The sequence below is a fragment of the Pristiophorus japonicus genome, chromosome 5 (assembly GCF_044704955.1).
Source record: "Pristiophorus japonicus isolate sPriJap1 chromosome 5, sPriJap1.hap1, whole genome shotgun sequence".
In the NCBI taxonomy this organism is placed as follows: Eukaryota; Metazoa; Chordata; class Chondrichthyes; family Pristiophoridae; genus Pristiophorus; species Pristiophorus japonicus.
In genome coordinates, this window is record NC_091981.1 from 35,411,717 (window position 1) to 35,438,103 (window position 26,387).

At 44.0% G+C, this 26,387-nt stretch overlaps 1 protein-coding gene across 2 annotated transcripts in view; it reads right to left on the reverse strand.

The window, feature by feature from the left end:
- The window catches only part of exoc3 (exocyst complex component 3), a 41,743-nt gene extending 16,875 nt beyond the window's left edge, over window positions 1-24,868 (reverse strand). Inside the window, exons 1-6 of one of the 2 annotated variants that reach the window (XM_070880514.1) lie at window positions 24,752-24,868; window positions 14,557-14,605; window positions 12,339-12,496; window positions 9,929-10,148; window positions 4,722-5,403; window positions 2,995-3,112 (exon numbers count right to left, since the gene is read on the reverse strand). In XM_070880514.1, coding sequence (XP_070736615.1) covers window positions 2,995-3,112; window positions 4,722-5,403; window positions 9,929-10,148; window positions 12,339-12,482 — 1,164 coding nt within the window. In that variant the 5' untranslated portion in view covers window positions 12,483-12,496; window positions 14,557-14,605; window positions 24,752-24,868. Of the gene's footprint in view, window positions 1-2,994; window positions 3,113-4,721; window positions 5,404-9,928; window positions 10,149-12,338; window positions 12,516-14,556; window positions 14,606-24,751 lie in introns of both variants that reach the window. The other variant, XM_070880513.1, reaches the window with a different exon arrangement.
- Window positions 24,869-26,387: the final 1,519 nt, after the last annotated feature.

Below are 26,387 nucleotides of genomic sequence, written 5' to 3' on the forward strand. Positions count from 1 at the left end.
CCTCCTCCCACCTTCCGACTCGATCACCTCAAGCAGCCTTTCCGCCTCCTATACCATTCATTACCCATCATAGGATTCACTTCACTTAACCTTTTACCTGTTTACTCCTGTTAAGTGAATCTTTTTGTGTTGATCAAATTATACCCACCATTTTCTGTTTTTTTACAATTACAAATTGTCTTAAATTGATATAAAACCCTACAGTTTAAAATACTAAAAAAATTGTGAAACATAAGAGCTAGGGGCAGGAATAGGCCAGAAGGCCCCTCGAGCCTGCTCTGCCACTCAATATCATGGCTGAACTTCTACATCAACTGTACTTTCCCACCCTATCCCCATATCCCTCAACTCCCTTAGTGCCCTAAAATCTATCGATCTCAGTCTTTAATATACTCGTTGACTGAGCATCCACAGCCCTCAGAGGTAGAGAATTCTAAATATTCACAATCCTGAGTGAAGAAATTTCTCCTCATCTCAGTCCTAAATGGCCAACGCCTTATCCTGAGACTATGAGCCCGAACTTGGTGGAAGCCAAGGCCCGCCCAAACCACAGCCGATGGCCGCCGAGAGACCGGCCGGTACTTTGCCAGGAAGATCTCTCTCAAAGAGATGGCAGAACCGCCCGGCAGCCAAATAACAGCTTACGCCGTCAATCTGGGCGGCAGCTTTCAATCTCGGCAGCAAATGAGTTCCTCGCCAAAGTGCCACCGAGAATTGAGTCAGACCCAGGGAGTGCGGGGGAAGGGGGGAGGGGGGGGAGAAGAACACTGACACATAAAAATATTCACAATTAAAAAAAACACCATAACACCTTCAGAGGACCCCATACAGGTAAAATGCTGAAAAAAATCAAATTAAAAAATGATTAACTTCTTTTGCAGGTCTTCTTACTTACCGTCGGGGTTAGACCTGCCTCCACGCAGTGGTCCTTCCCCCTGCTGCCGCCGACTCCCGCCCGCACCAATATGCCAGCTCGGCGGGCAGGAGGTCACTTATGTGACTTAGCTGCCAGAGGCTGTCAGCGGGCGCTTCCCGGCAGTACTCCCCTCCCGCTGGATGCAGACCTGGAGAAATCTGTCACCGAGGGGAGAGCGGCGAAAAAACTCGGCGGCAGCCGGCGGTTAGGCCATCAATTTCGGCCCCTTTGACCCCTAGTTCTAGTCTCACCAGCCAGAGGAAACAGCCTCTCAGCATCTAACCTGTCAAGCCCTCCAAGAATGTTATACGTTTCAATACGATCACCTCTCATTCTTCTAAATTCTAGAGAATATAGGCCCATTCTACTCAATCGCTCCTCATAGGACAGCCCTCTCATCCCAGGAATCAATCGAGTGAACCTTTGTTGCACTGTCTCCAAGGCAAGTATATCCTTCCTTAGGTAAGGAGATGAAAACTGTGCACAGTACTCCAGTTGTGGTCTCACCAGGGCCCTATATAATTGCAGCATGACTTCCTTACTATTATACTGCAACCCCATTGCAATAAAGGCTAACATACCATTTGCCTTCCCAATTGCTTGCTGTATCTGCATGTTAATTTTGTGATTTGTGTACAAGGACACCCAAATCAGCCTGAATACCAACATTTACTAGTCTCTCACCTTTTAAAAAATATTCTGCTTTTCCAAATCTTCCCACCGAAGTGAATAATTTCACATTTCACCACATTATACCCCAACCTTGCCCAATCACTTAATTGGTCTATATCCCTTTGCAGCCTCTTTACTTCCTCCTCACAGTTTACTTTCCCTCCTAGCTTTGTATCGTCAACAAACTTGGATATATTATACTCTGTCCCTGCATCTAAGTCATTGATATAGATTATAAATAGCTAAGGCCCAAATACTGAATCTTGCGGCCCTCCACTAGTTACACCCTGCTGTCCCGAAAATGACATGTTTATTCTGTTTTGTGTCCGTTAACCTACTCTTAACCCATGTTAATATATTATTCCCATCCCATGAGCATTAATCTTGTCTAACAATTTCTTGGGTAGCACCTTATCCAATGCCTTCTGAAAATCCAAATATACTACATCCACTGGTTCCCCTTTATCTACCTTGCTAGTTAAACCCTCAAAAAACTCTAATAAATTTGCCAAGGGGAAAAAAGGGCACCAAATTTCAAAAATCAGTCAGTGAACATTTACGATATAAAAAAAAGTGCATCCTCTTTTATCCAGTGCTGTTCATATCAAAGCAAGCACTTATTTAGCAGGAAAACTGAGCCCGGAGCTTTTTAATTGTGCAAGAATTTTTAGCCTCCCCCAAAAAATTGGGCAATTTAGGTCGGGTTTGTCTATACTGATTTCCCTTTCATAAAACAGTGCTGACTCTGCCTGATCATATTGTGATTTTCCACGTGCCTTGTTACCATGCCCTTAAGAATAGATTCTAACACAAACTCTTAATGTTTCACTGTGAATTCCCACCGACTACCATGCCATCAGTGTTTTATTTACCTAAAATAAGAGAAGTATAGCAGGCAGGAAGCCTGTTTAAAAATAAACACAGAAACAGAAGACAAAGTCAAATGGAGCAGGTTACGAAAAGTGTAAAATCTAATCCACCCTCACGCACCGATTTTATACTAGTGCCCGCTTGGTGAACAGAATACAGAGATTTTCATACAACTCCACACTAAGATAAAGTAATAATCGTTCTCCGTCCCAGATATTCAATAACCAGTAACAGCACAGTATTTTGCAATGACAGAAAGGCAGGGTTCTTTTTTATATAAATGTTCTCTCTTGTTGGACTTTGGCTGTCAGCTAAAATGTTGTGGTTAAGAGGTGTCCAGGCACTAAAAATCAGCTTTACACCGTCTGTTACATTTTCAAAAAGGCCAAGGTGTATTATTGTTTCTTCATCCAGACTCTGACTGTACATCAAGAAAAAGTTGTGGAAAATGTGCCATAAATCTTTACGCTTTCACACAGGGTGCAAGTGCTGGTTTCACACCGCTGTGCTCCCCTATTCAGAAGCTGTGTACTCACAGTAAGGGTCGTCATGTATTTGCTGAGAAGCATATTGGCCACATCACTCGACAGTAAGGGTTCTAGGGTCTTCACATCCACCTCTGGAGCTAGGTCTGGGTGTCCCATCATATCCACACTATACAGCAAAAACATTGAAATGTAACAGAATTCAATTAGGAACAAAACTCAACAGCAGAAATTCAGTAACGTTTAAATTGAACAAGCAGAGCAGGTTATGACAGAAAATATCTGGTAGCTTTCTGCTACAGTTGTATAAAGCTCTGGTTAGACTGCATCTGGAGTATGACGTTCAGTTCTGGACACCACATCTCAGGAACCTTGGAGGGAATGCAGTGCATATTCGTCAGAATGATACTGAGGCTAACAGTGTTAAATTAGGACAGGCTGCATGGACTAGCCTTATATTCCCTCGAGTATAGATGAGCAAAGGGTGATCTAATTGAGGTGTTGAAGATGATCAAAGGATTTGATAGGGTAGAGATAAGCTTTTTCCTCTGGTAGAGAGTCCAGAACAAAGGGGCGAGGGGGGGGGGGGGGGGGGGGAACCTTAAAATTAGAGCTATGCTGATGTCAGGAAGTACCTCTTCACACAAATGGTAATCTGTCCCCTGAAAAGCTGTTGAGGCTAGGTCACTTGAAAATATCAAGACTGAGGTTGACAGAATTTTATTCGGCATGGGTATTAAGGGGATATGGAACCAAGGCGTGTAAATGAAATTGAGGTACTGATCATCCATATCTAACTGAATGGCGGGACAGGCTCGAGGGGCTGAATGGCCTTCTCGTGTTCTTATGATTTTATGGCATAACAGGCTCGGGGGGCAGAATGGCCTACTCCTGTTCCTACGGCGGAACAGGTACAAGGGGCTAAATAGCCTACTTCTGTTCCTTGTACTTCTCTTTATTGGAATTTTTAGTAAAGCCTTCTTCAGGTTTTCTTCAGTATCCATGGAACAAGACTGGGGAAGCTGAAAACCAGCTCAATTTAACAGGAATTAGTCAGAATTTGGGAATCCCAGTATAGCCTGACAACTTTGATACCTTCATCAGGAGTCAAAAATACCTCATGAGGCAGTGTTGGTGGAGTGGTCTGCACCTTTGGGGTCAACTGGTATTTTTTTCTCCTAGAACCCTGAGCCGCTGAAGCCTGCTCCACATTTTAGTTTGTCATGCTTCCATCCCTACCTACCTCACCCCCCAATTTCTGCACCATTTAGGTCTTTGATTTCTCTCATTTTGTCTCCTATTGCCTCAGGCTGATATCATTTCACTATTTAACCTCTTTCCCACAGAAGCATTTTAAAGTTAATTCTATTTTCTCGTGCGTATGTGTGTTTTTCCCTCCCCCTTTCTTTTGTTTTATTCTTTTAAATGCTTGCAAGATCCTTCAGTTAACCTGAAACGTTCATTCATCTGTCCTCTCCATAGATGCTGCCTGAAAATATTGCCAGCCTTTTCTGCTTTCGTGTCAAAAAACACCTTAGCAACAGCCTTAATCAACCTGTAATGGTAATGTTTTTTGAATGTATTATATATTTTTGGTCCCACAGGGACGCGCCTCTAGTTTTCCTCCCTTTTTCCACACCAACCGGAAAATGTCAGCATCCCCTGACGCTCTGATGATGTGGGTCAGAACGGGATTTCACCATACTGGGAGAAATCATAGGAGGGAAGCTGTGTTATATCCCGCATGATGTCGCGTATTGTCAAATTAAACATCATACCTGTGGTACGTATTTAGAACCCAGGTCAGAAGTGAAACAATTTCATTGGCCTCCAAATCCTCGGCGGCAAGTTCCTCCACACGGGCCACGAGTCCCTGGTGATACAAATTCTGTAGTCTTTTGAAGATGTTGTAGTGAGGAGGGAAACACTGCACCATCAAGTTCTTCATGACTAGCAAGTCCTCAAGAACATACTTGCGCGTGAGTTCCAGGTGACGCACAAGCCACATTTTGTCTAGCTCCCGCGTATCAGACTGACTGGCCTCAATCCGATTGGCAACCATCTGTTCTAGCACTGCAAACAACTTGACTTTCCATCTTTTTGGTCTGCCAGGAGGAATGAACCCTGTCTGTTTCTGCCGGTCAAGCATCCGCTTATCAATTTTCTCTTCTCTCTCAATGATTCTAATCATTGAGACGAGCTGGGCTGGATCACTGCGAACTGTTACCGAAGACCTTTGCACCAGCATCCAGATCTGCTTGCCCATTTGCTCAGAGAGGTTCTGCACTTCAGTGAAGTAGGCTTGGATGAGTTTCATATCATGCGTGTTCTTGCTATCCATACGATACTGCTCATACATAAGGTCATCGCGAGAACACTCTAGGTCCATGAGCTTTCGATGGGCTAAAAGCAGCTCACCTCGTTCAATCAGTTCACAGGCCTCTTGCACAATCTCTGGAACTGAAAAACAGACAATAAGGAACGTTAGCTGGTGTATGATCACTGGGTTGGCAGTCATATTGCTGCACAGAATACAAATATTGAAAACAATCTTTTCATTGAGGATCATAATTTCAAACAAGGTCTTATAAATCTTTTACTAAGACAGTGAGGAGAAAGGTTAAGATAAATTTCTTTAGAGGATTAAGGTAGAGGCCAATGTTCCCTTTAAGCTGCACAGCCGCGCAGCTGTCTGGAGCTCGTGTGCAGCTGACGTACTGGCTTTTAAATAGAAAAAAAACACACATGCGCAGGAATTTGAATGGGCTGCACAACCCCCCCAAAATTAAAGGGAACATTGGTGGAGACCATTACATCTTTTAAGGAAAAATTGGTTGATTTTTGAAACCAGCAAAGACACAATGGGCCAAGTAGCCTCCTTCTGTGCTGTAAATTTCTATGCTGCTAAATTTAAAAAACCACAAGAAGTTCAAACAATGCACGCTGAGACATCACATTTTATTTATTCCCAATGGTAGTTAACCTCTCTGCTTAAAACCCACCTGTATTTATTTCATGAGCCTGTTGCTTCCACCCCCCCACACAAAGGTTTCTGTCTCTGTGATAATATGGGATGGAAGGGGGTGAAGAGAACTGCACTAGTGTAGAGAGAATGCATTAAAAAAAACAGCAATTTTTCTCCCACTGGGTTATATTTTTGGATGTGCTCAATGTACAGGATTTCATCTTTTCCCTCAATATAGATCTGCCCAATTCCAAGCTTCCTAAAGACACTTCCTCAAGAGTAGCTGAATTTATAACCACAGCTCTAAATGTGTTTGCAAAGATGGACATGGAACTCAGTGTTTGAACATATCTTGCTGCAAAGTCACAAAACGTAATCCTACCTAAATCTAACTGTCCCTCCAGTATATATAAATATGTTTGAGAAAAGCTGGCTATAGATGGGTGTCATGGAATGGTGAGGCGAGTTTGTACCCACAATTCTCCAATCTATTCAGTTGATATTCAAGCAATTGTGGGCAAGAAAGGTAACTAGAGGAATCTCCCTGCTGTCGGCCACTGGGAAAGTCATCGCTAGAATCCTCTTCAACTGTCTTCTCCGTGGCTGAAGAGCTCCTCCCAGAGTCACAATGTAGATTCTGTCCACTAAGGCGTATAATGGACATGATCTTCACTGCGCAACAACTACAAGAGAAATGCAGGGAACAGCACCAACCCTTGTACATGGCCTTCTTTGACCTCACAAAGGCCTTTGACATGGTCAACCGTGAGGGTCTATGGAGCGTCCTCCGTTTTGGCTGCCCCCAAAAGTTTGTTACCATCCTCCTCCTGCTCCACGATGACATGCAAGCTATGATCCTGACCAATGGATCTATCACAGACCCAATCCACATCCGGACCGGGGTCAAACAGGGTTGCATCATCACGCCAACGCTCTTCTCGATCTTCCTCGCTGCAATGATCCATCTCACTCTCAACAAATTCCCCACTGGAGTGGAACTAAACTATAGAACCAATGAGAACCTGTTCAACCTTCATCGCTTACAGGCTAGATCTAAGGTCATCCAATCCTCTGTCATCGAACTACAGTACGCAGACGACACTTGCGGCTGCGCACAGAGGTGGAACTCCAAACCATCGTCAACATCTTCACTGAGGCGTACGAAAGCATGGACCTTACACTAAACATCCGTAAGACAAAGGTCTTCCAACAACCTGACTCCACCTCACAACACTGTCCCCCTGGTCATCAAAATCCACATGCGCGGCCTTGGACAACATGGACCATCTTCCATACCTCGGAGCCTACTATTAGCAAGGGCAGACAACAACAACAACGAGGTCCAACACCACCTCCAGGGTGCCAGCGCAGTCTTCGGTCGCCTGAGGAAGAGCGTTTGAAGACCAGGACCTAAATCTGGCACTAAGCTTATGGTCTACAGGGCAGTAGTGACACCTGCCCTCCTGCATGGCTCAGAGACGTGGACCATATACAGCAGACATCTCAAAGTGCTGGAGAAATACCACAAATGCTGCCTCTGCAAGATCCTGCAAATCCACGGGGGAATAGATGCGCCAACGTGAGTGTTCTCGATCAGGCCAAAATCCCCAGCATTGAAGCACTCTTCACACTCGACCAGCTCTGTTGGGCGGGCCACTTCGTCCGCAAGCCTGACACGAGACTCCCAAAGCAAGCGAGCCCCAGGTGGGCAGAGTAAACGTTTCAAGGACACCCTCAAAGCCTCCTTGATAAAGTGCAACATCCCCACCGACACCTGGGAATCCCTGGCCCAAGACCGCCGTAAGTGGAGGAAGAGCATTCGGGAGGGCACTGAGCATCTCGAGTCTCATCGCCGAGAGCATGCAGAAATCAAGCGCAGACAGCGGAAGAAGCGTGCGAAAACCAAACTACCCACCCACCCTTTCCTTCAATCACTGTCTGTCCCACCTGTGAGAGAGACTGTAATTCCTGTATTGGACCGTACAGTCACCTAAGAACTCACTTTTAGAGTGGAAGCAAGTCTTCCTCGATTATGATGATGAGAAAGGCATCACTGCGTTATTCATGCACACCTCCTATCTGGCAATTCAACAGCAACATTTCAGAGGCTTGGGAGCAAGTGATGTGTTTGTTGTCTGTGCAGTTGGTAAACTGCCTGAAGAGAAAGTCATTTGGGGAATATAAACAGAGAGGTATCTCCTATCACCAATGACTAACTCCTGGCAAGGAATACATCTCATTGATTTTCTTTTTGCCCTGGTGATCAGTGATTTGAAAGGGATCTATACACATACTAAAACAGTAAAACTATATAGTTGGCACAGAGACATTATGACTAGAGCTGCATTTTAATGGCTATTTTGCAAATTCTTTGTGAGGACTGGAACAATATGGTTGCACTTTTTTACATCCCAATAAACGACTCCAATCCTCAAAACAATTAAAAAAGCCAACATTATCCATCCTATCCATAGAAAAATGGCAAATAAATAAATTACATTTATAAATCACTGGTTAGGCCTCAGCTGTAGTACTGAGTTCAATTCTGGGCACCACATTTTAAGAAAGATTTCGAGTCCTTGGGGAGAGTGCAAAGATTTGCTGCAATGATGCCAGGGATGAGGGACTTCAGTTTTGTGGAGAGACTGGAGAAGCTGGGATTGTTCTCCTTCAAGAAGGTTAAGGGGAGATTTACTATAGGTGCTCAAAATTATCAGAAGTTTTGTTAAGAGTAAATAAGGAGAAACGGTTTTCACTGGCAGGAGGGTCGGTAACCAGAGGACACAGATTTAAGATAATTGGCAAAAGAAACAGAGGGGAGATGAGAAGAGTTTAAAAAAAACCCACAGCTATGACGATCTGGAATGCACTGCCTAAAAGCATGGTGCAAGCAGATTCAATAGTAACTTTCAAAAGGGAATTGGATATATATTTCAAAATGAAAATGTTTCAAGGCCATAGGGAAGTGGGACTAATTGGATAGCTCTTTCAAAGATCCAGCACAGGTATGAAGGACAGAATGGCATCCTTCTGTACTGTGTGATTCCATGATGTAGTATTGCATTCAGAACAAAACCCAAATTTGTGGGAATTTTTCTTCCTGCAACTAGATAGTACTTGGACTGGCAGGCTCCAAAAGTTCAGCATGAAGCTGCTACATAATTTTCCAAGATAGATAAATAGAATTAAAAATAGATCCATTGAAAAAACAATGCAAGATATTGTGGGGAAATAATTATTGCACCATTAGTTGCAAGAATGCCAACTGACTTCCTAAGAGTGATTCAATTTTTCTCTCGTTCAAGCTGTGTCATTGTGGCATTGCCGTCCTCAGTTTAATGTGGGCTCTGCAGGTGTCGATTCTTTTCATAACCTGGAGCGTCAAGTAACTTTTATTAAAGAATGAATCACATTGACTCATTGGTGGCCATCACAGCAATATCTTAACATTGTTCAGATTTTGTACTTTACCATTACTAGTCAATCTTCTGTGACGTTACACACAGGAATTCAAGACCAAGTGTAGCCTTCAGGTGAAGCGTGGTTAGATTGCAGGGGATAATTGGGCCAGGATATGCAGATGTAATTCAGTCCCCGTTTTAACATCGTACATATTCTGTCCTTAATTTTATATAATGCCATTAAAAATTCCTACGTCTGCATTTATATGTCTAGGTAAACGAGTTACACTGTAATGACACCTTTCCTCCAGTGGTGGCGCTACGTTATTCCAAAACATTTAAGGACGGGTTTATTTGTAACATCTAAAGCTCTGATTGGGCCCCCTTGATGACAAGTCCTGATTGCTGATTGGTTCCCTTGGAGGATAAGACACACCCAGAAGGACACGAACAAATAATCACTTTGAACATTTAACACCCATTACCCTCTGAACCCATATATTTGTCATGGAAATTCAGTTCAAATCCAATTACAAATCCAGATACATTTTTTTCTGCTTCAGTTTAAATTCTCATATGAGGACCATCATTTACCAAAAATAAAAAGACTGAAAATTACCTGAAAAAATATTTTTCAGGTTTTCTACAGCAGCTGCCAGCTGGCTGTGCTGGACCACAGCATCTTTCACATCCTTCAGGTTCTCTATAGTATTAATGCTCTGTCTCCAGTCCTTACTAACATCTGCCAAGGAATGCTGGATGTCCTTAACATCATTCAAGGCATTGTGAAGCTGACTGAGCCCCGTCCGCACTCCATCCAACTGGGATTGGATGGCTGCCTGAAAGACAATTAAATAGCAATATTTGTAAGAATGGGCGGGAGGAATGCATATCTAAGTCCAGAAGTACCTGCAAGAAATGTCAATAGCTAGAAAGCACCACACATGCCATTTGCCCAGTTGCTGACCAAAGAGGTTTTACCACTACTTATAAGGCAAGCACATTATTTAATACATTTTGAAAATTGTAGGCAAGCACACATGATGTGTCTTTTCTCTGTGTAAGTTTGTGGTTAAACCTTGAATGCATCCAGTTTGACGAATAAAAATGAGGACGGTTCCGTTCTATTCTGAAGCGATTGGCCCCGTTTGCGTGGAGGGTAAACGCCAACACCAACAGGTTGGGCTGAACGGCCTGTTTCCATGTTATAATTTCTATATACTATATACCATTTGTGACCATGCAGGTACAGGGTCACAGTGACATTAAGTCCCAATGATCCAGTGCGTGCAAAGATATGGTAGACTCCTCAAAATGGAAACTAGTTTAGTGCATTTAAAAGTGGTCTTATTGTGAATTAAACTAAAGATAATTAAAGCAGTTTCTGCAGGCAGCAGTTCGAAGTAGCATCAAAAATGACAATTTTCACAAACCAATTAATGCATGCAAATAGTCACTGAATGGGTTCTGATGTAATTAGTAAAAGCAAGTACCTAAAAAAATCAAATCCTTCAGTACAACAATGTAATTAAATTATTCTTAATGGTTACTTTGAAATATTATTTTGAACATTATCTTTGCACTCAAAATATATTTTAAATGGAAAAGGAGTTTGGTCCCAAATATAATTTTAGTTTTTAAGTTAGGAAATAGATTTAGTTTCAGTCATAGATATAAAAAAACGACTGAAACTTAGCAGAAGAGGAAAATCCAGCCTGTTACAATTGACATTTTACTTAGAGTAGCTTTAATATTTATATTAAAAGTTTTGCACTTGTAGTTATTTCCTATCAATGTTATCCATTATAAATTACTAGGTCCACATTTAAGAAAGACTTGGATTTATATAGCGCCTTTCATAACATCAGGACGTCCCAAAGCACCCACAGAAAGCTTCCACAAACAGCAATGTGATAATGACCAGATAATCTGTTTGTAGTGATGTTGATTGAGATATAAATACTGGCCAGGACACTGGGGAGAACTTCCCTACCCTTCTTCGAAATAGTGCCATGGGATCTTTTACGTACACCTGAGTGAGCAGACGGGGCCCTCAGTTTAACGTCTCATTCACCTCAAGACAGTATGGCGCTCCCTCAGTACTGCCCCTCCGACAGTGCAGCACTCCCTCAGTACTGCCCCTCCGACAGTGCAGCACTCCCTCAGTACTGCCCTGCCTGACTATCGATTTATAAATCGATACTGTCATGCAAACTTCTCACACTGCAATTGTACCGCCTCCAGTGGAGGTACTGCAGTGCTACCACTAGCAGGACAGTGTACTTGCAGCATGACAAGTTTACATAGGCAGTTTCCATTGCAAATGTGGAAATATAAAAATAATGGGAAAAAAAGACTTACATTTATATAGCGTCTTTCATGACTACCGGATGTCTCAAAGCGCTTTACAGCCAATGAAGTATTTTGGAGTGTAGTCAATGTTGTAATGTGGGAAACGCGGCAGCCAATTTGCACACAAGCCAGCTCCCACAAACAGCAATGTGATAATGACCAGATAATCTGTTTTTTTATTATATTGATTGAGGGATAAATATTGGCCAGGACACCGGGGATAACTCCCCTGCTCTTCAAAATAGTGCCATGGGATCTTTTCCATCCATTTGAGAGAGCAAACGGGCTCTCGGTTTAATGTCTTATCCGAAAGATGGCACCTCTGACAGTGCAACACTCCCTTAGCACTGCACTGGAGTGTCAGCCTAGATGTATTTGTGCTCAAGTGTCTGGAGTGGGACTTGAACCCACAACCTTCTGACTCAGAGGTGAGAGTGCTACCCACTGAGCCACAGCTGACAGAATGAATGACTTTAAAATGTGGCTGAATTATTTCTGTGCACCCAGGTCCAACTATCACCCACCCTTCACTTGAAATCTTGTCTGTGTGCAATGCCACGGGGAGATTGACCAGTTTTTGCTTATATGGCATTGCAACAAAACATGTTGGGAGACACCATTTTTGCAATGCGCAGATGCAACGCGAGAGTAGTTTCCTCCTCTTTTAATGTACTGACCTTTAGCCTGGCTTCTACGGAGGCCTTCTTCCGAGCCTCCCGTCTGCGATACTGCTCCACTTTGTCCAGCTGATCAGGTCGCTGCAGCATCCCAGCCACCCGCTGTGCGGCCGTCGACACAGCTTCCCGGTCAGTTTCTTCCATGTTCACAATGTTTACTGCAAGTGTGTTGAAGTACTTCGGAATAACATGCAAGATATTTGTGTAAGTTAACACTTAAAGCCACCCTCCCCTCCTAATTTAATGAGAAAATTAAATATCCCACAAAACCAGACTATAAACTTCTAACATTGGAGCAGACTTTAAATATTTTGTTTTAATTTATATTTAGCCCACCCCTCCATTTTCAGTTATTTGATTCCACTCCCCTTAATCTTTCGATTCTTGCATGTCACACGCTGTTCTGTAAGCAAGGGCACTGTTGATGATCGACCAATCACCCAGGAACCTAGAGTTGACCTAGAGATTGAATCCAGATACTCCGACCAACAGAGCCTGCAAGAGTAGCGTAGTCCTATCTGGAGAAGCAGTCTGGTAAACTGGGTGGTTTTAGCTGGGTCCAGCAGTAATCCTACACACCATAGGCATAATCTGCACCCAAGCTGTCTGGGCTCAGGTAAGTGAGATATGTCCTTATGGAGAGTGTGCTTTCCATATTGGAAGCAGAGGGGTAATTTCTCAGCTTGAATTGGGAAACGCGCAGTGATGGTTTCTGCATGTATCAGACACCTGGCAGAGACTACTCACCAGCCAAAGGTAAGGCAGGCAAACTTCTCCTACTCTATGCCAATGGCAGTTTGTAGCCAGCCACAACAGTGGTCTCACCCTCTCCAACAACCCACAAACAGAAAACAGGCTTCAAAACAATACTTGCCTACACATAAATTCATAAGCAGAGGACGTCTTGAGAGAGCAGGGGAGTTATAAATATATTTAATAAAATGGTCCAGTCACCCTACACGAGGCTAACTGTAATCACAACACCCTCCAATTGAGGAAGGGCATCTGCTGAATGGAATCATAGACTATGGAAAGAAAAGAAGTCTTGTTCTCAAATCCAGGAGGAAGGTAGCATTATAACATAAGAATTAGGAGCAGGAGTAGGCTATTCGGCCCCTCGAGCCTGCTCCGCCATTTCATAAGATCATGGCTGATCATCTACCACAGCTCCACCTTCCTATTCCCATATCCCTTAATATTCAAAAATCTATTGATCTCTGTCTTGAATATACTCAAAGACTGAGCCTCCACAGCCCTATGGAGTAGAGAATTCCAAAGATTCATCACCTTCTGAGTGAAGAAGTTTCTCCTCATCTCAGTCCTAAATGGCCGACCCCTTATTCGGAGACTGTGACCCCTGGTTCGAGACTCCCCAGCCAGAGGAAACATCCTCCCTGAATCTATCCTGTCAAGCCCTGTAAGAATTTTGTATGCGTCAATGAGATCACCTCTAAACTCTAGAGAATATAGGCCTAGTCTATTCAATCTCTCCTCATAGGACAATCCCCCCATTCCAGGAATCAGTCTGGTGAACCTTCATTGCACTCCCTCTATATCCTTCCTTAGGTAAGAAGATCAAAACTGTATACAATACTCCAGGTGCAGTCGCACCAGGGCACTATATAATTGCAATAAGATGTCTTTACTCTTATATCAATACAATAACACTTGGGGACCATTCTTAAAGGGATGTGCACACCATAAGTAGTTGTATTCAATGCCTTGTGGGTGAAATGTATTTCTTTTTTGCCTTCAATGATCCAATGTAACAATCAATATCTAATCCTGTAATGAATTATCGCTAAGATAATTTTGTGTAATGGTACCAATATGCAATAGGATAATTCACTTAAACCAGTACATTTAATCTACAATACGCTTCTCGTGTGATGCTCAGCTCCTAACTCATGAATTGCTCCAGGTATCACACAGCTTAAAATGCTCTCTCCAAACACAACTCAACTCCGTTTCTGCTATTAGATCATTTTCATGCCTCAGATAAAAATTTCACACCGTGACTCAATCTGGAAATCATTGTGACAATAGTAGGTAATAATTTTTTTTAAAAGGTACCATTTTAAGATGTTGTTTGCTTTAGTAAATCTAAGTAACTCCTGGATACTAGTTCAAGGTAATCAGTATGATTTTGTTTTAGACAAAGAACCCTGCATTGAACTAGGTCAGACAAGGTGAAAGATTCTTGATATGTCGTACTTACTTCACTTTTCTGTTAATTGAAGGGTGAATTCTGATGGCAGAGATACAACCTGCATTTGAAAAAACAGAAATGTAAAATGTTTAATGTTGCAGTTTGAAATACGTGTCAGTACGATTGTCATTGCTTCTCTGAACGTTCTTCTCTTGATCCTCCAAGCTTTGAATATGCTGCGCTGCATACTCTTCCACCCCCTGCATCCTCAGTATCTAAATCAAGACACATCATACCATCTCCTCCTCGAACCCATTCTTTACTAAAAGTTCAAAACTGTGAAACCCATTACCTTCCTTCCCTCCTACAATCTTCCGGCTTTTAAAATCCATGCCCAAAAACCACGAATCACCGGTTCTTGATTTACTCCCACCTTTTTAATCTTTGTGTTATACTGCACCATAGACTTTGGCCCATCACCTAGGCTTCTCATCAAGTAACATGCTGAAGCAGGTAATCATATATTAGTACAGCACAGGGGCCATTCGGCCATCGAGTCTCCGCTGGCTCATTCAAAGAGCAATCCAGATAGTCCCACTCTGCTCTTTTCCTATAGCCGTGTGATGTTTTTTCTCCTTCAAGTATTTATCCAGTTTCACAAATTAGGATTGTATTCCCTAGAATTTAGAAGGTTAAGGGGTGATTTGATCAAAGTTTTCAAGATATTAAGGGGAACAGATAGGGTAAATAGAAATAATCTATTTCCACTGGTTGGAGATTCTAGGACCAGGGGGCATAGTCTAAAAATTAGAGCCATACTTTTCAGGAGTGAAATCAGGAAACACTTCGACACACAAAGGGTGGTAGAAGTTTGGAAATCTCTTCCGCAAACGGCAATTGATGCCAGATCAATTGTTCATTTTAAATTGGAAATTGATAGCTTTCTGTTAAAGAACATGGGGTAGATATTGCCCCCCCGCCTTGAACAACATTTGGCTCTTTGTTGTTATTTTTTCCTTGGATCTACAAGTTGCTCTTAATGGAGGCGATGACGACACTTGAGGGGCGGATACAGGGCGGTGGCAACACCCGAGTGGCGGAAGTTGGGGGCGGTGCTGAGTGACCGCCGCAATGACGTCATCATTGTGCCGCGTCACCACGACTCTCCCCTTCACTTAAAGGAGAGAGCTTCCGCAATTTTAAAATTTCGGCCCGCTGGGCCACCAGGGAGGGTTTGCCAGGCTGCCTGTTGGCGGTCCGGCCGAACACGGGGGTATAATTGTTGGGCCGACATAGCAGTCGACTGACAAAAAAAACATGGCGGCAGCAGCAGTGCGCCCTCCCCTTTAAGGGAAGCCGCACCGCCGTTGCAGAAGGCCACAACCTCACTGGACCACCGGGAGAAAAAACAGGTTTTGGCTCCGCCAGACGAGCCAAAGATTTTCAGAGAGGAATGTCGTCGCCGGCAGTGCACACAGTGATGACACACTTATCACGCATCGGCAGCAATGGCGGGGAGGGGGGGGGAAAAGAATCGGGGCACCGCCGGGAAAACGAGTGAGGGCAATTGGCCTATCAGCAGCCATTCCACAAAAAGTCGGCGGCCACTGCACTTGGCAGACACCGATTTGCGGTGGTAACAGGTCTTAAGGAGAGGGGCAATTTCAGCCCCCATAAGTATTAAGTGCAGAAGTAAGCCATTCAATATCATGGCTGATCTTCTACTTCAACTCTACTTTCCTGCACTGTCCCCCATATTCCTTGATTCCCTTAATATTCAAAAATCTATCGATCTCTGTCTTGAATATACTCAACGATTGAGCATCCACAGCCCTCTGGGGTAGAGAATTCCAAAGATTCCACCCTCCGAGTGAAGAAATTTCTCCTCATCTCAGTCGTAAATGGCCATCCCCTTATTCTGAGGCTGTGACCCCTGGTTCGAGACTCCCTAGCCAGAGGAAACATCCTCGCTGCATCTACCCTGTCAAGCCCTCTAAGAATTTTGTATGCGTCAATGAGATCACCTCTCATTTTTCTAAACTCTAGAGAATATAGGCCTAGTCTACTCAATCTCTCCCCATAAGACAATCCCCCCATCCCAGGAATTAATCTGGGGAACCTTCGTTCCCCCTACACTCCCTCTATGGCAAGTATATCCTTCCTTAGGGAAGGAGACCAAAACTGTACACAATACTCCAGGTGTGGTCTCACTAAGGCCCTATATAATTGCAGTAAGATGTCTTTTAAGATCCTCTTGTAATAAAGGCCAAAATACCATTTTCTTTCTGTACCTGCATGTTAACATTCAGGTGATTCATGTACAAGGACACCCAAGTCCCTCTGAACACCAACATTTCCCAATCGCTCACCATTTAAAAAATACTCGCTTTTCTATTTTTTCGAAGAAAGTAGATAACTTCACATTTCTCCACATTATATTCATTTTGCCATGTTCTTGCCCACTCACTTAGCCTATCGATATCCCCTTGAAGTCTCTTTGCATCCTCCTCACAACTTACATTCCCACCTAGCTTTGTATCATCAGCAAACTTGGATATATTACATTTGGTCCCCTAAATCACTAATATAGATTGTGAATAGCTGAGACCCAAGCACTGATCCTTGCGGTACCCCACTAATTAGAGTGTGCTATAGGTATTAAGGGATATAGGTCAAAGGCGGCTATATGGAGTTAGATTGCAGATCAGCCATGATCTTATTGAATGGCGCAACAAGCTTGAGGGGCTGAATGGCCTACTCCTGTTCCTACGTTCCCTTTAGAAGCCTACTATTAAATAGTATCCTAATGAGAGAATATGGTATGGTTGATAGATGCTTCTGTTATTGTAGGGATTGTACATTGGGAAGAAAGGAGCTGCCAGCTCAGGCAGTTGCTGAAGCACGTTACAAACTACTTTATCCTGGTGCCATTTATAATACTGCATTCCTTTTTGAAGTATGAAAATTAAAATTTCAAGCCAGTGAACAATCATTGATGCACATTAAGTACAGCCTGTTTAAGAACATACAATCGGGGAAGCTTTTCAATTTTTAATGTGACATATATTTGATGCTATAAAAATGCATTCAAAGAAACAGAAAATACAGTGCAGATCTCAGAGGACACTTTTTTTAAAAAATTGCCAATAAAAAAAAAATCACAATAAAGTGCCAGAAAAATGACTGCCTAAAACTCTGAATTAATTTTACACCTGTTTTGAACCAGTATAATTGCAAGAAATTTGTATGTACTTTTTAGCTGGGGGCAGAACCATTATAATGGGGTGAAATGTGTTTGGTTGCCAAGAGCTGTACACCAGCAGAAAAGAGCAAGGCATGCATAAACACACATGCGCTCGTGTTTCCTCCATCTGTTATGCCAGGATTTGCTTAAGTCGGAAGTTGCTAAAGGGGGTGTTCAGACTAGAGGGTTGCAGAGTGAGAAAGAGAGGATACGGTCCCAAAGATTGTGTTGAATGTAGTTGGAACAGTATCGGAGGCGAAAGGCAGAACAACAGGAAGGACGAGTTGAAGTGCAGAGCCACGGGGAGTGAGGTTCACACTCGGTGACTGAAAGGGATGTTGGGCAAAACAGTTAAGTGGCTGAGAGAAATAAGTTATGCTTTTTAAAGAAAAGTACTTCTTCCAAGAAAGGCAAAAAAATGTACCTGCAGCAGGAATCAACTTGGAACTGAGAGATGTGAAATACTTCAGCTCCATACATCAAATACCTGCACTGCTGATTGAGAAAGCAGTTTCTGATTGCAAATATGTTCCACAACAAAACTGTGTTTACACTTTTGCTACATGGAAATAATTGGCACTTAAAACTCGAAAAATCTACTCGAATGGGTCTAAGTGAGTTTGTAATGAGAAGTTTGAACTGAAGCTACAAAAACAATCCGTTTTTTAAAAAATCACAGTAATGAGCCATTTCTGTAACTAAAAGATGATGCACTAAATTAAAAGTATACATTGATATCGGTAGCTTGTCCGACATCCAGTTCTGGAGGAGCAGAAATTTTCTCCAAATTAAAATTGGGAAGAATGAAAAAGCCATTGTTTTCAGTCCCTGCCACAAACTCCGTTCCCTAGCCACTAACTTCAACCCTCTCCCCAACTTCTGTCTGAGGTTGAACCAGACCGTTCGCAACCTTGGTGTCATATTTGACCCTGAAATAAGCTTTCAACCACATATCTGCAGCATAACTAAGACCGCCTATTTCCACCTCCATAACATCACCTGTCCCTGCCCTTGCCTCAGCTCATCCGCTGCTGAAGCCCTCATCCATGCCTTTGTTACCCTTAGACTTGACCTCATCTCACTCCTGGCTAGTCTTCCATATTCTACTCTACGTAAACCAGAGATGATTCAAAACTTGGATGCCCATGTCCCAACAAGTCCCGCTCACCCATCACCCGTGTTTGCTGACCTACATTGGCTCCCAGTTAAGCAACGCCTCGATTTCAAATCCCTCCATGGCGTCGCCCTCCCTATCTCTTATCTCCGCCAGCCCCACAACCCCCCCCGCGCGTGCGAGATGTCTGCACTCCTCTAATTCTGCCCACTTGAGCATCCCTGATTATAATCGCTAAATCATTGGTAGCCGTGCTTCTGTTGCCTAGGCCCGAAGCTCTAAAATTCCCTGCCTTAACCTCTCCGCCTCTCTCATTCCTCCTTCAAGATGCTCTTTAAAACCTACCTCCTTGACCAAGCTTTTGGTCACCTGCCCTAATTTCTCCTTATGTGGCTCGGTATCAATTTTCTTTTCTCATAATACTCCTGTGAAGCATCTTGCGACATTTCACTACGTTAAAGGCGCTATACAAATACAAATTGTTGTTGTTGTTCAATTCCCACTGCAGGAGACCGGAATGCATAAACTAACGTGATACTTCAATCCAGTAACAAGGGAGTGAATTGTCAGAGGTGCTGTCTTTTTGCTGAGACATTAAACCAAGGCACTCTCCACCTATTCATGTAGCATAAAAGCTCCCAATGTATTGTCCCAGCATTTAGTTTCTATTCTAATAATACAGTATTTCTCGTGATACTGCAGTACTAGAATACAGTACATGACAGCAGGGTACATTAGCCACAGCACACTGGAATCAACAGGATAGGCAGTGCTGGACTCAGATTCTGACATGACACTGGATTGTTGGGTACTAACAACGCATTCCACCAACCTTGGGACAGTAACAACTAACAACACATGGGTGAGTAATAACACACTAATGTTGGACAGCAATAGCACAGAGTGCCAGGCACCGGAACTGCAATGGGACCGGGTGCCGGGTCTTAGAAATGTAATGATTTCCAGTGCCAGGCCCTGAGGCTACAATGGCACTGTCATGTATTGATGCTTGGGGTCACTAGACACCAAGGGGCTCCACTGGTGGAGGTCATCAGGCTGTACGCGCGTGTGTGCGGGCCCTGGTACATAAGTGCTGGTACCATGTCTTGTAGTCACTTTGGGCGCGAATAAAGTGGACCACGTTTACACCTGAGTGAGTTTACAGTAACAAGTCTTTTGAGTCATTATACACTTAACATTTGGTGACGAGGTAACTTAAGAACCTTCTCACGCACAATGGGCACTATTGGAATTCTGGAGAGATTCGTGGATGGCGAGGATTGGGCGGATTTTATCGACCGCCTGGATCAGTATTTTGTGACCAACAACATGGCGGGCGACGATGAAGCAGTTAGGCGCCGAGCAGTTTTCCTCACTGCTTGTGGTTCAAGAATATATGGCCTCATGAAGAATCTGCTCTCGCATGAACGTCCAACAAACAAAGAATTTGTGTGCTTTGGTACGTGACCATCTCAAGCCAAACGAGGGGATCACATCACGATAGCGCTTCTATACACATGTTCTTGCTGAGGGCCAGGATGTGTCGGGAGTCGTTGCCGACCTGCGACATCTTGCTGAGCCGTGTAAGTTCGGGATCGTGTTGGAAGACATGCTGCGAGATTTCTTCGTGATAGGCATCAACCATGATGTGATTCTCCGTTAGTTATTGGCTACAGAGACGCTGGATTTGAACAAGGCCATCACGACTGTCCAGGCATGCATGACGACTGATGATAATTTGAGGCAGATATCATCGAAAAGTTGGAGCTCCATGGCAATTACTGTAAACAAGATTGTGTCGTCATCTGGCAGAGCTGCTTATGGCAGGGCCTACTCGTGAAACCTGTAGCTGCTCAAAGTCCGCCAACTAGTACGAATCCTATTTCACCCTGCTGGCATTGTGGGGGCATTCATCGGCCTCATCAGTGTCGGGTTAGGCAGTACATCTGTAACAGCTGTTCGAAAGTGGGGCACCTTCAGAGAATGTGCCCACAACTGGGCAAGCGTGCTGCCGCTCATCACACTGGTGATGATGACCAGTCTAGTGCTGGCCCGGATGCAAAACCCGAGGAGGAAGTGTATGGTCTGTATTCATTCTTGGGAAAGAGCCAGCCGATAATGGTTAATGTGAAACTGAATGGCGTGCCAGTATCGATGGAACTGGACACGGGTGCGAGTCAGTCGATAATGAGCCAAAAGGACATTCAACAAGCTGTGGGACACCGAGGTGGTGAAGCCTAAGCTGAGTCCAGTCAATGCCAAGTTGCTTACTTATACTAAGGAACTCATACCGGTGATTGGAAGTGCAGTCGTCAAGGTGTCATATGATGGTGTGGTTCATGATCTTCCGTTATGGATCGTCCCAGGCAATGGTCCAATGCTGTTCGGCAGGAATTGGCTCGAGAAAATCAAGTGGAATTGGAATGATATCAAAGCGTTGTCATCGGTGGATGACACTTCGTGTGCTCAAGTGTTGGAGAAATTTCCTTCTTTGTTTGAATCGGGCATTGTAAATTTTATGGGAGCCAAGGTGCAGATTCTTCTGGATTCTGATGCAAGGCCTGTCTATCATAAAGCTCGGTCTGTTCCCTATATGATGAAGGAGAAGGTTGAAAGTGACAGACTCCAACTGGAAGGGGTCATATCACCGGTCGAGTTTAACGAGTGGGCCAGTCCTATTATTCCTGTGTTGAAGAGTGATGGCACTGTCAGGATTTGTGGAGATTACAAGGTTACGATTAACCAATTTTCGAAACAGGATCAGTATCCGTTACCGAGAGCTGATGACCTGTTCATCATGCTAGCTGGTGGAAAGTCGTTCACTAAACTGGATCTGACGTCAGTTTGTATGACACAGGAGCCTGTCAACACTTCGAGGGAACTTACCTGCATCAACACCCATAAAGGACTGTGACTACAACAGGTGTCCTTTTGGAATTCATTCGGCTGCAGCCATATTTCAGAGGAATATGGAAAGTCTACTAAAGTCCATCCCTGGAACTGTCGTGTTTCAAGATGACATTCTGTTCACTGGTCGCGACACGACTGAACATCTGAACAACCTTGAGGAAGTTCTACATCGACTGGACAAAGTGGGACTCAGGCTAAAACGTTCAAAGTGTGTCTTCATGGCACCTGAAGTTGAATTCCTGCTGATGGCATCAGGCCTACGGATTCGAAAACCAAGGCCATCAAAAATGCACCCAGGCCTCAGAATGTGACGGAGCTGCGTTCATTCCTTGGGCTACTCAATTACATTGGTAATTTTTTTTACACGGATTGAGCACTTTACTAGAGCCACTGCACATGCTGCTCAGAAAAGGCGACAATTGAGTCTGGAGTGTATCTCAAGATAGAGCTTGAGAGAAAGCTAAGAATCTGCTCTGTTCAAACAAGCTTCTGGTTCACTATGATCCGTGTAAGCGTCTTGTATTGGCCTGTGATGCTTTATCATATGGGGTTGGCTGTGTACTCCAACAAACAAATAAGTCGGGTAAACTACAACCTGTTGCATATGCTTCGAGAAGTCTGTCAAAATCGGAAAGAGCCTACAGCATGGTAGAAAAATCAGCTTTGGCCTGTGTGTATGGGGTAAAAAAAAATGCATCAGTCCCTGTTTGGTCTTCGTTTTGAACTTGAAATGGATCACAAGCCACTCATTTCATTTGTTTTCCGAAAACAAAGGTATTAATACCAATGCATCGTCCTGCATTCAGAGGTGGGTGTTGACACTGTCTGCCTATGATTATGTTATTTGTCACAGACTGGGCACTGAGAATTGTGCCGATGCACTGAGTCGTCTGCCTTTGCCCACACCAGATTATGGAAATGCCTCAACCTGCAGATCTACTGTTAGTAATGGAGGCTTTTGAGAGTGAAGGTACCCCTGTCACTGCTCAACAAGTTAAGATGTGGACCAGCCATGACCCTATTTTATCGGTTGTAAAACATTGTGTCCTCAGTGGTGATTGGTCTGCAATACTCATGGAGATGTGTGATGAGACCAAACCTTACAACCGTCGCAAAGATGAACTGTCCATTTAGTCAGATTGTCTACTGTGGGGCAATCGTGTTGTCATGCCCAAGAAAGGCAGAGAAAAATGTGTACGTAAACTACATAGCACTCATCCTGGCATTGTCATGATGAAAGCCATTACCAGGGCTCATGTTTGCTGGCCTGGAATTGACTCTGATCAGCTAAGTAAAGTACCAGCAGAATCTCTGCTGAGTCTTTGGTCGTGGTTATCTAAACCATGGTTGAGGATCCACATCGATTTTGCTGGCCCTTTCCTGGGAAAGATGCTTTTTGTTGTGGTGGATGCATATTCAAAGTGGAGAGTGTATTATTATGTCATCCAGTACATCCACAGCTACCATTGAGAGCCTTCGTGTCATGTTTGCTACTCACGGGTTGCCTGACATTGTTGTGAGCGACAACGGATCTTGCTTCACAAGTCTGGAGTTTCAAGAGTTCATGAAACTCAATGGTATTAAACATGTGAGGTCAGCCCCATTCAAACCTGCTTCTAATGGTCAAGCAGAGCGTGCTGTTCAAACGATCAAGCAGAGCATGAAACGTGTAACTCAAGGTTCACTGCAGACTCGTTTGTCACGCATATTGCTTAGTTACAGGACAAGACCTCACACGCTTACCGGGGTCTCTCCTGCTGAACTACTGATGAAGAGAAATCTCAAGACCAAGCTCTCTCTTGTTCATCCCAATTTGGATGATCGTGTTGAAAACAGACGTCAAAGTCAGCAGTTGTATCATGATTGTGCTGCTGTGTCACGTGATCTTTCTGTCAATGATCCGGTTTATGTATTGAACTATGGTCAAGGCCCAAAGTGGAGCCCTGGTACTGTCGCAGCCAAGGAGGGTAACAGAGTGTTTCCTGTCTTGCTCAAGAATGGGCAAACCTGCAGGAAACATGTTGATCAAGTGAAACTGTAGCACACGGATGAATTGGAACCACTTAAGGAAGATGCCGTCAGTGACCAACCAACCAATGTTCATTCATCAGAGGACTTTGCTGTCATTACCGAACCTGGACTTTCAGTCTCTGACATGGTCATTACCACTCACATCAGATCGGCTACTCAGCCTCCAGTCATAACTGACTCAGAACTGGAGTTGAACTGAGACGATCAACTCGTGAGCGGAAAGCCCCAGACTGTCTTAATTTGTAAAGAGACTGATATTAAGATCTTGAAGGGGGATGTTGTCATGTATTGATCACCAGGTCACTAGACACCAGGGGGCGCCACTGTCGGAGATCATCGAGCTGTACACGCGTATGTGCGGGCCCTGGGATATAAGTGCTGGTACCATGTCTTGCAGTCACTTTGGGCGCGAATAAAGTGGACCAGGTTTACACCGGAGTGAGTTTACAATAACAAGTCTTTTGAATCATTATATACTTAACAGACACACATTGCTGGATTTGGGGAATGACAGATTGCAAGGCTATGAGACTGCAAAGATACCAAGTCCTGGAGCAGTGGAACTACAACGACCCAGACTCTCAGACTGCAGCAGCACAGTTAACCAGACCCAGTGACTCCAACCACATTGAATGCCCGACCCTGGGCTCTGGTGAAAACAAACAGCCAAACCCTGGGGCTGCTGTACACAAAATGCAAGAGCCGGAGTCTGCAGTGACACCGACTGCCCAAACCTGGGGCTGCACTGGAACCAACTGTAGGGACACTGACTGCTCGACCCTGGGGCTGCACTGGAACCAACTGTAGGGACACTGACTGCTCGACCCTGGGGCTCTGATGACACCGACTGCCCGACCCTGGGGCTGGAGTAACACCGCCCCCTGACCGGGCTTGCTTTTGTAGCCTCTCCCCGAGCCGCCCCACAGGCCCGGTTCTGCCTCCGCCCGCCTCACACAGCCTCTTACCTGGCGGGCGCTGCAGCGCGAGTGGGGCAAACACTAACGGAATGGAACGGAACCCACATTCAAACTAGACCACCGGGCCCGACCTGACCCTCCGACCCGACAGCTGCCAGCCCGGAAACCGCGCCGCCCGACGGGTGATGTAGTTCGTCTGTTGTTGGCAGAAAACTACATATCCCAGCTCGCACAGCGGCAACTTCCGGCCATGGGCTGGGTGTGCTACCTGTCAACATTGCCTCACATATTGGAGCATCTCAGTGCATGAAAATGTGATGGGGGAATTACAGATGTCAGAAGCACAAAAGTTGGTGTATTTCCTAGGAGAGTTTGTCCCCGAGAAAAAAAAACCCATTAAAAATCATGCATTCTGGTTCATTTCAAGCATTGTTATGTTTATTAAGAATTTACAAGTTTATTCGGCCCAACTGGTCTGTGCCCATGTTTATGGTCGTGTTAATTTGCAACACCTAAAGCTCTGATTGGGCCCCCTTGATGACAAGTCCTGATTGCTGATTGGTCCCCTTGGAGAATAAGACACACCCAGCAGTTTATCTGTGCAAAGTGTAATTTGAGGTACTCTGACTGCTGACTCCAGAACTGTGCTCACTTGGAAAACACAGGGCTCACTCTCATGGGTTAAGACCTTCTCCCATCCCCCATGTTCATGACATTTCTCCCTCAGCCCAAGCTTCTGACCTCCCCATATTGTGTGTAGGTCATGGATTGTTAACGGATTTATTAGGTATGAAGCAAATAGTGACAAAAAGCAAGAGTTTCTATAAATATATAAAAAGGAAAAGAGAGGCTAAAGTAAATGTTGGTCCCTTAGAGGACGAGACCGGGGAATTAGTAATGGGGAACATGGAGATGGCAGAAACTCTGAACAAATATTTTGTATCAGTCTTTTATTATTAAAGAAGCAGTAGCAAGACATTTGGAAAAGCAAAATTAGGTCATATAGAGTCAGCATGGATTTATGAAGGGGTAATCATGTTTGACAAATTTACTGGAGTTCTGTGAGAATGTAACAAACAGAGTGGATAAAGGGGAACCAGTGCATGTGGTGTATTTGGACTTCCAGAAGGCATTTGACAAGGTGCCACATAAAAGGTTACTGCACAAGATAAAAGTTCACGGGGTTGGGGGTAATATATTAGCATGGATAGAGGATTGGCTAACTAACAGAAAACAGAGAGTCGGGATAAATGGTTCATTTTCTGATTGGCAACCAGTAACTAGTGGGGTGCCACAGGGATCAGTGCTGGGACCCCAAATATTTACAATCTATATTAACGACTTCGAAGAAGGGACTGAGTGTAACGTAGCCAAGTTTGCTGACGATACAAAGATGGGAGGAAAAGCAATGTGTGAGGAGGACACAAAAAATTTGCAAAAGGACATAGACAGGCTAAGTGAGTGGGCAAAAATTTGGCAGAAAGAGTACACTGTTGGAAAGTGTGAGGTCATGCGCTTTGGCAGAAAAAAATCAAAGAGCAAGTTATTATTTAAATGGAGAAAGATTGCAAAGTGCCGCAGTAAAGCGAGACCTGGGGGTACTTGTGCATGGAACACAAAAGGATAGTGTTATGTATGTAAACCTGTAAATACCATGTCTAACCACCAGAGGGCTTATCCCCTG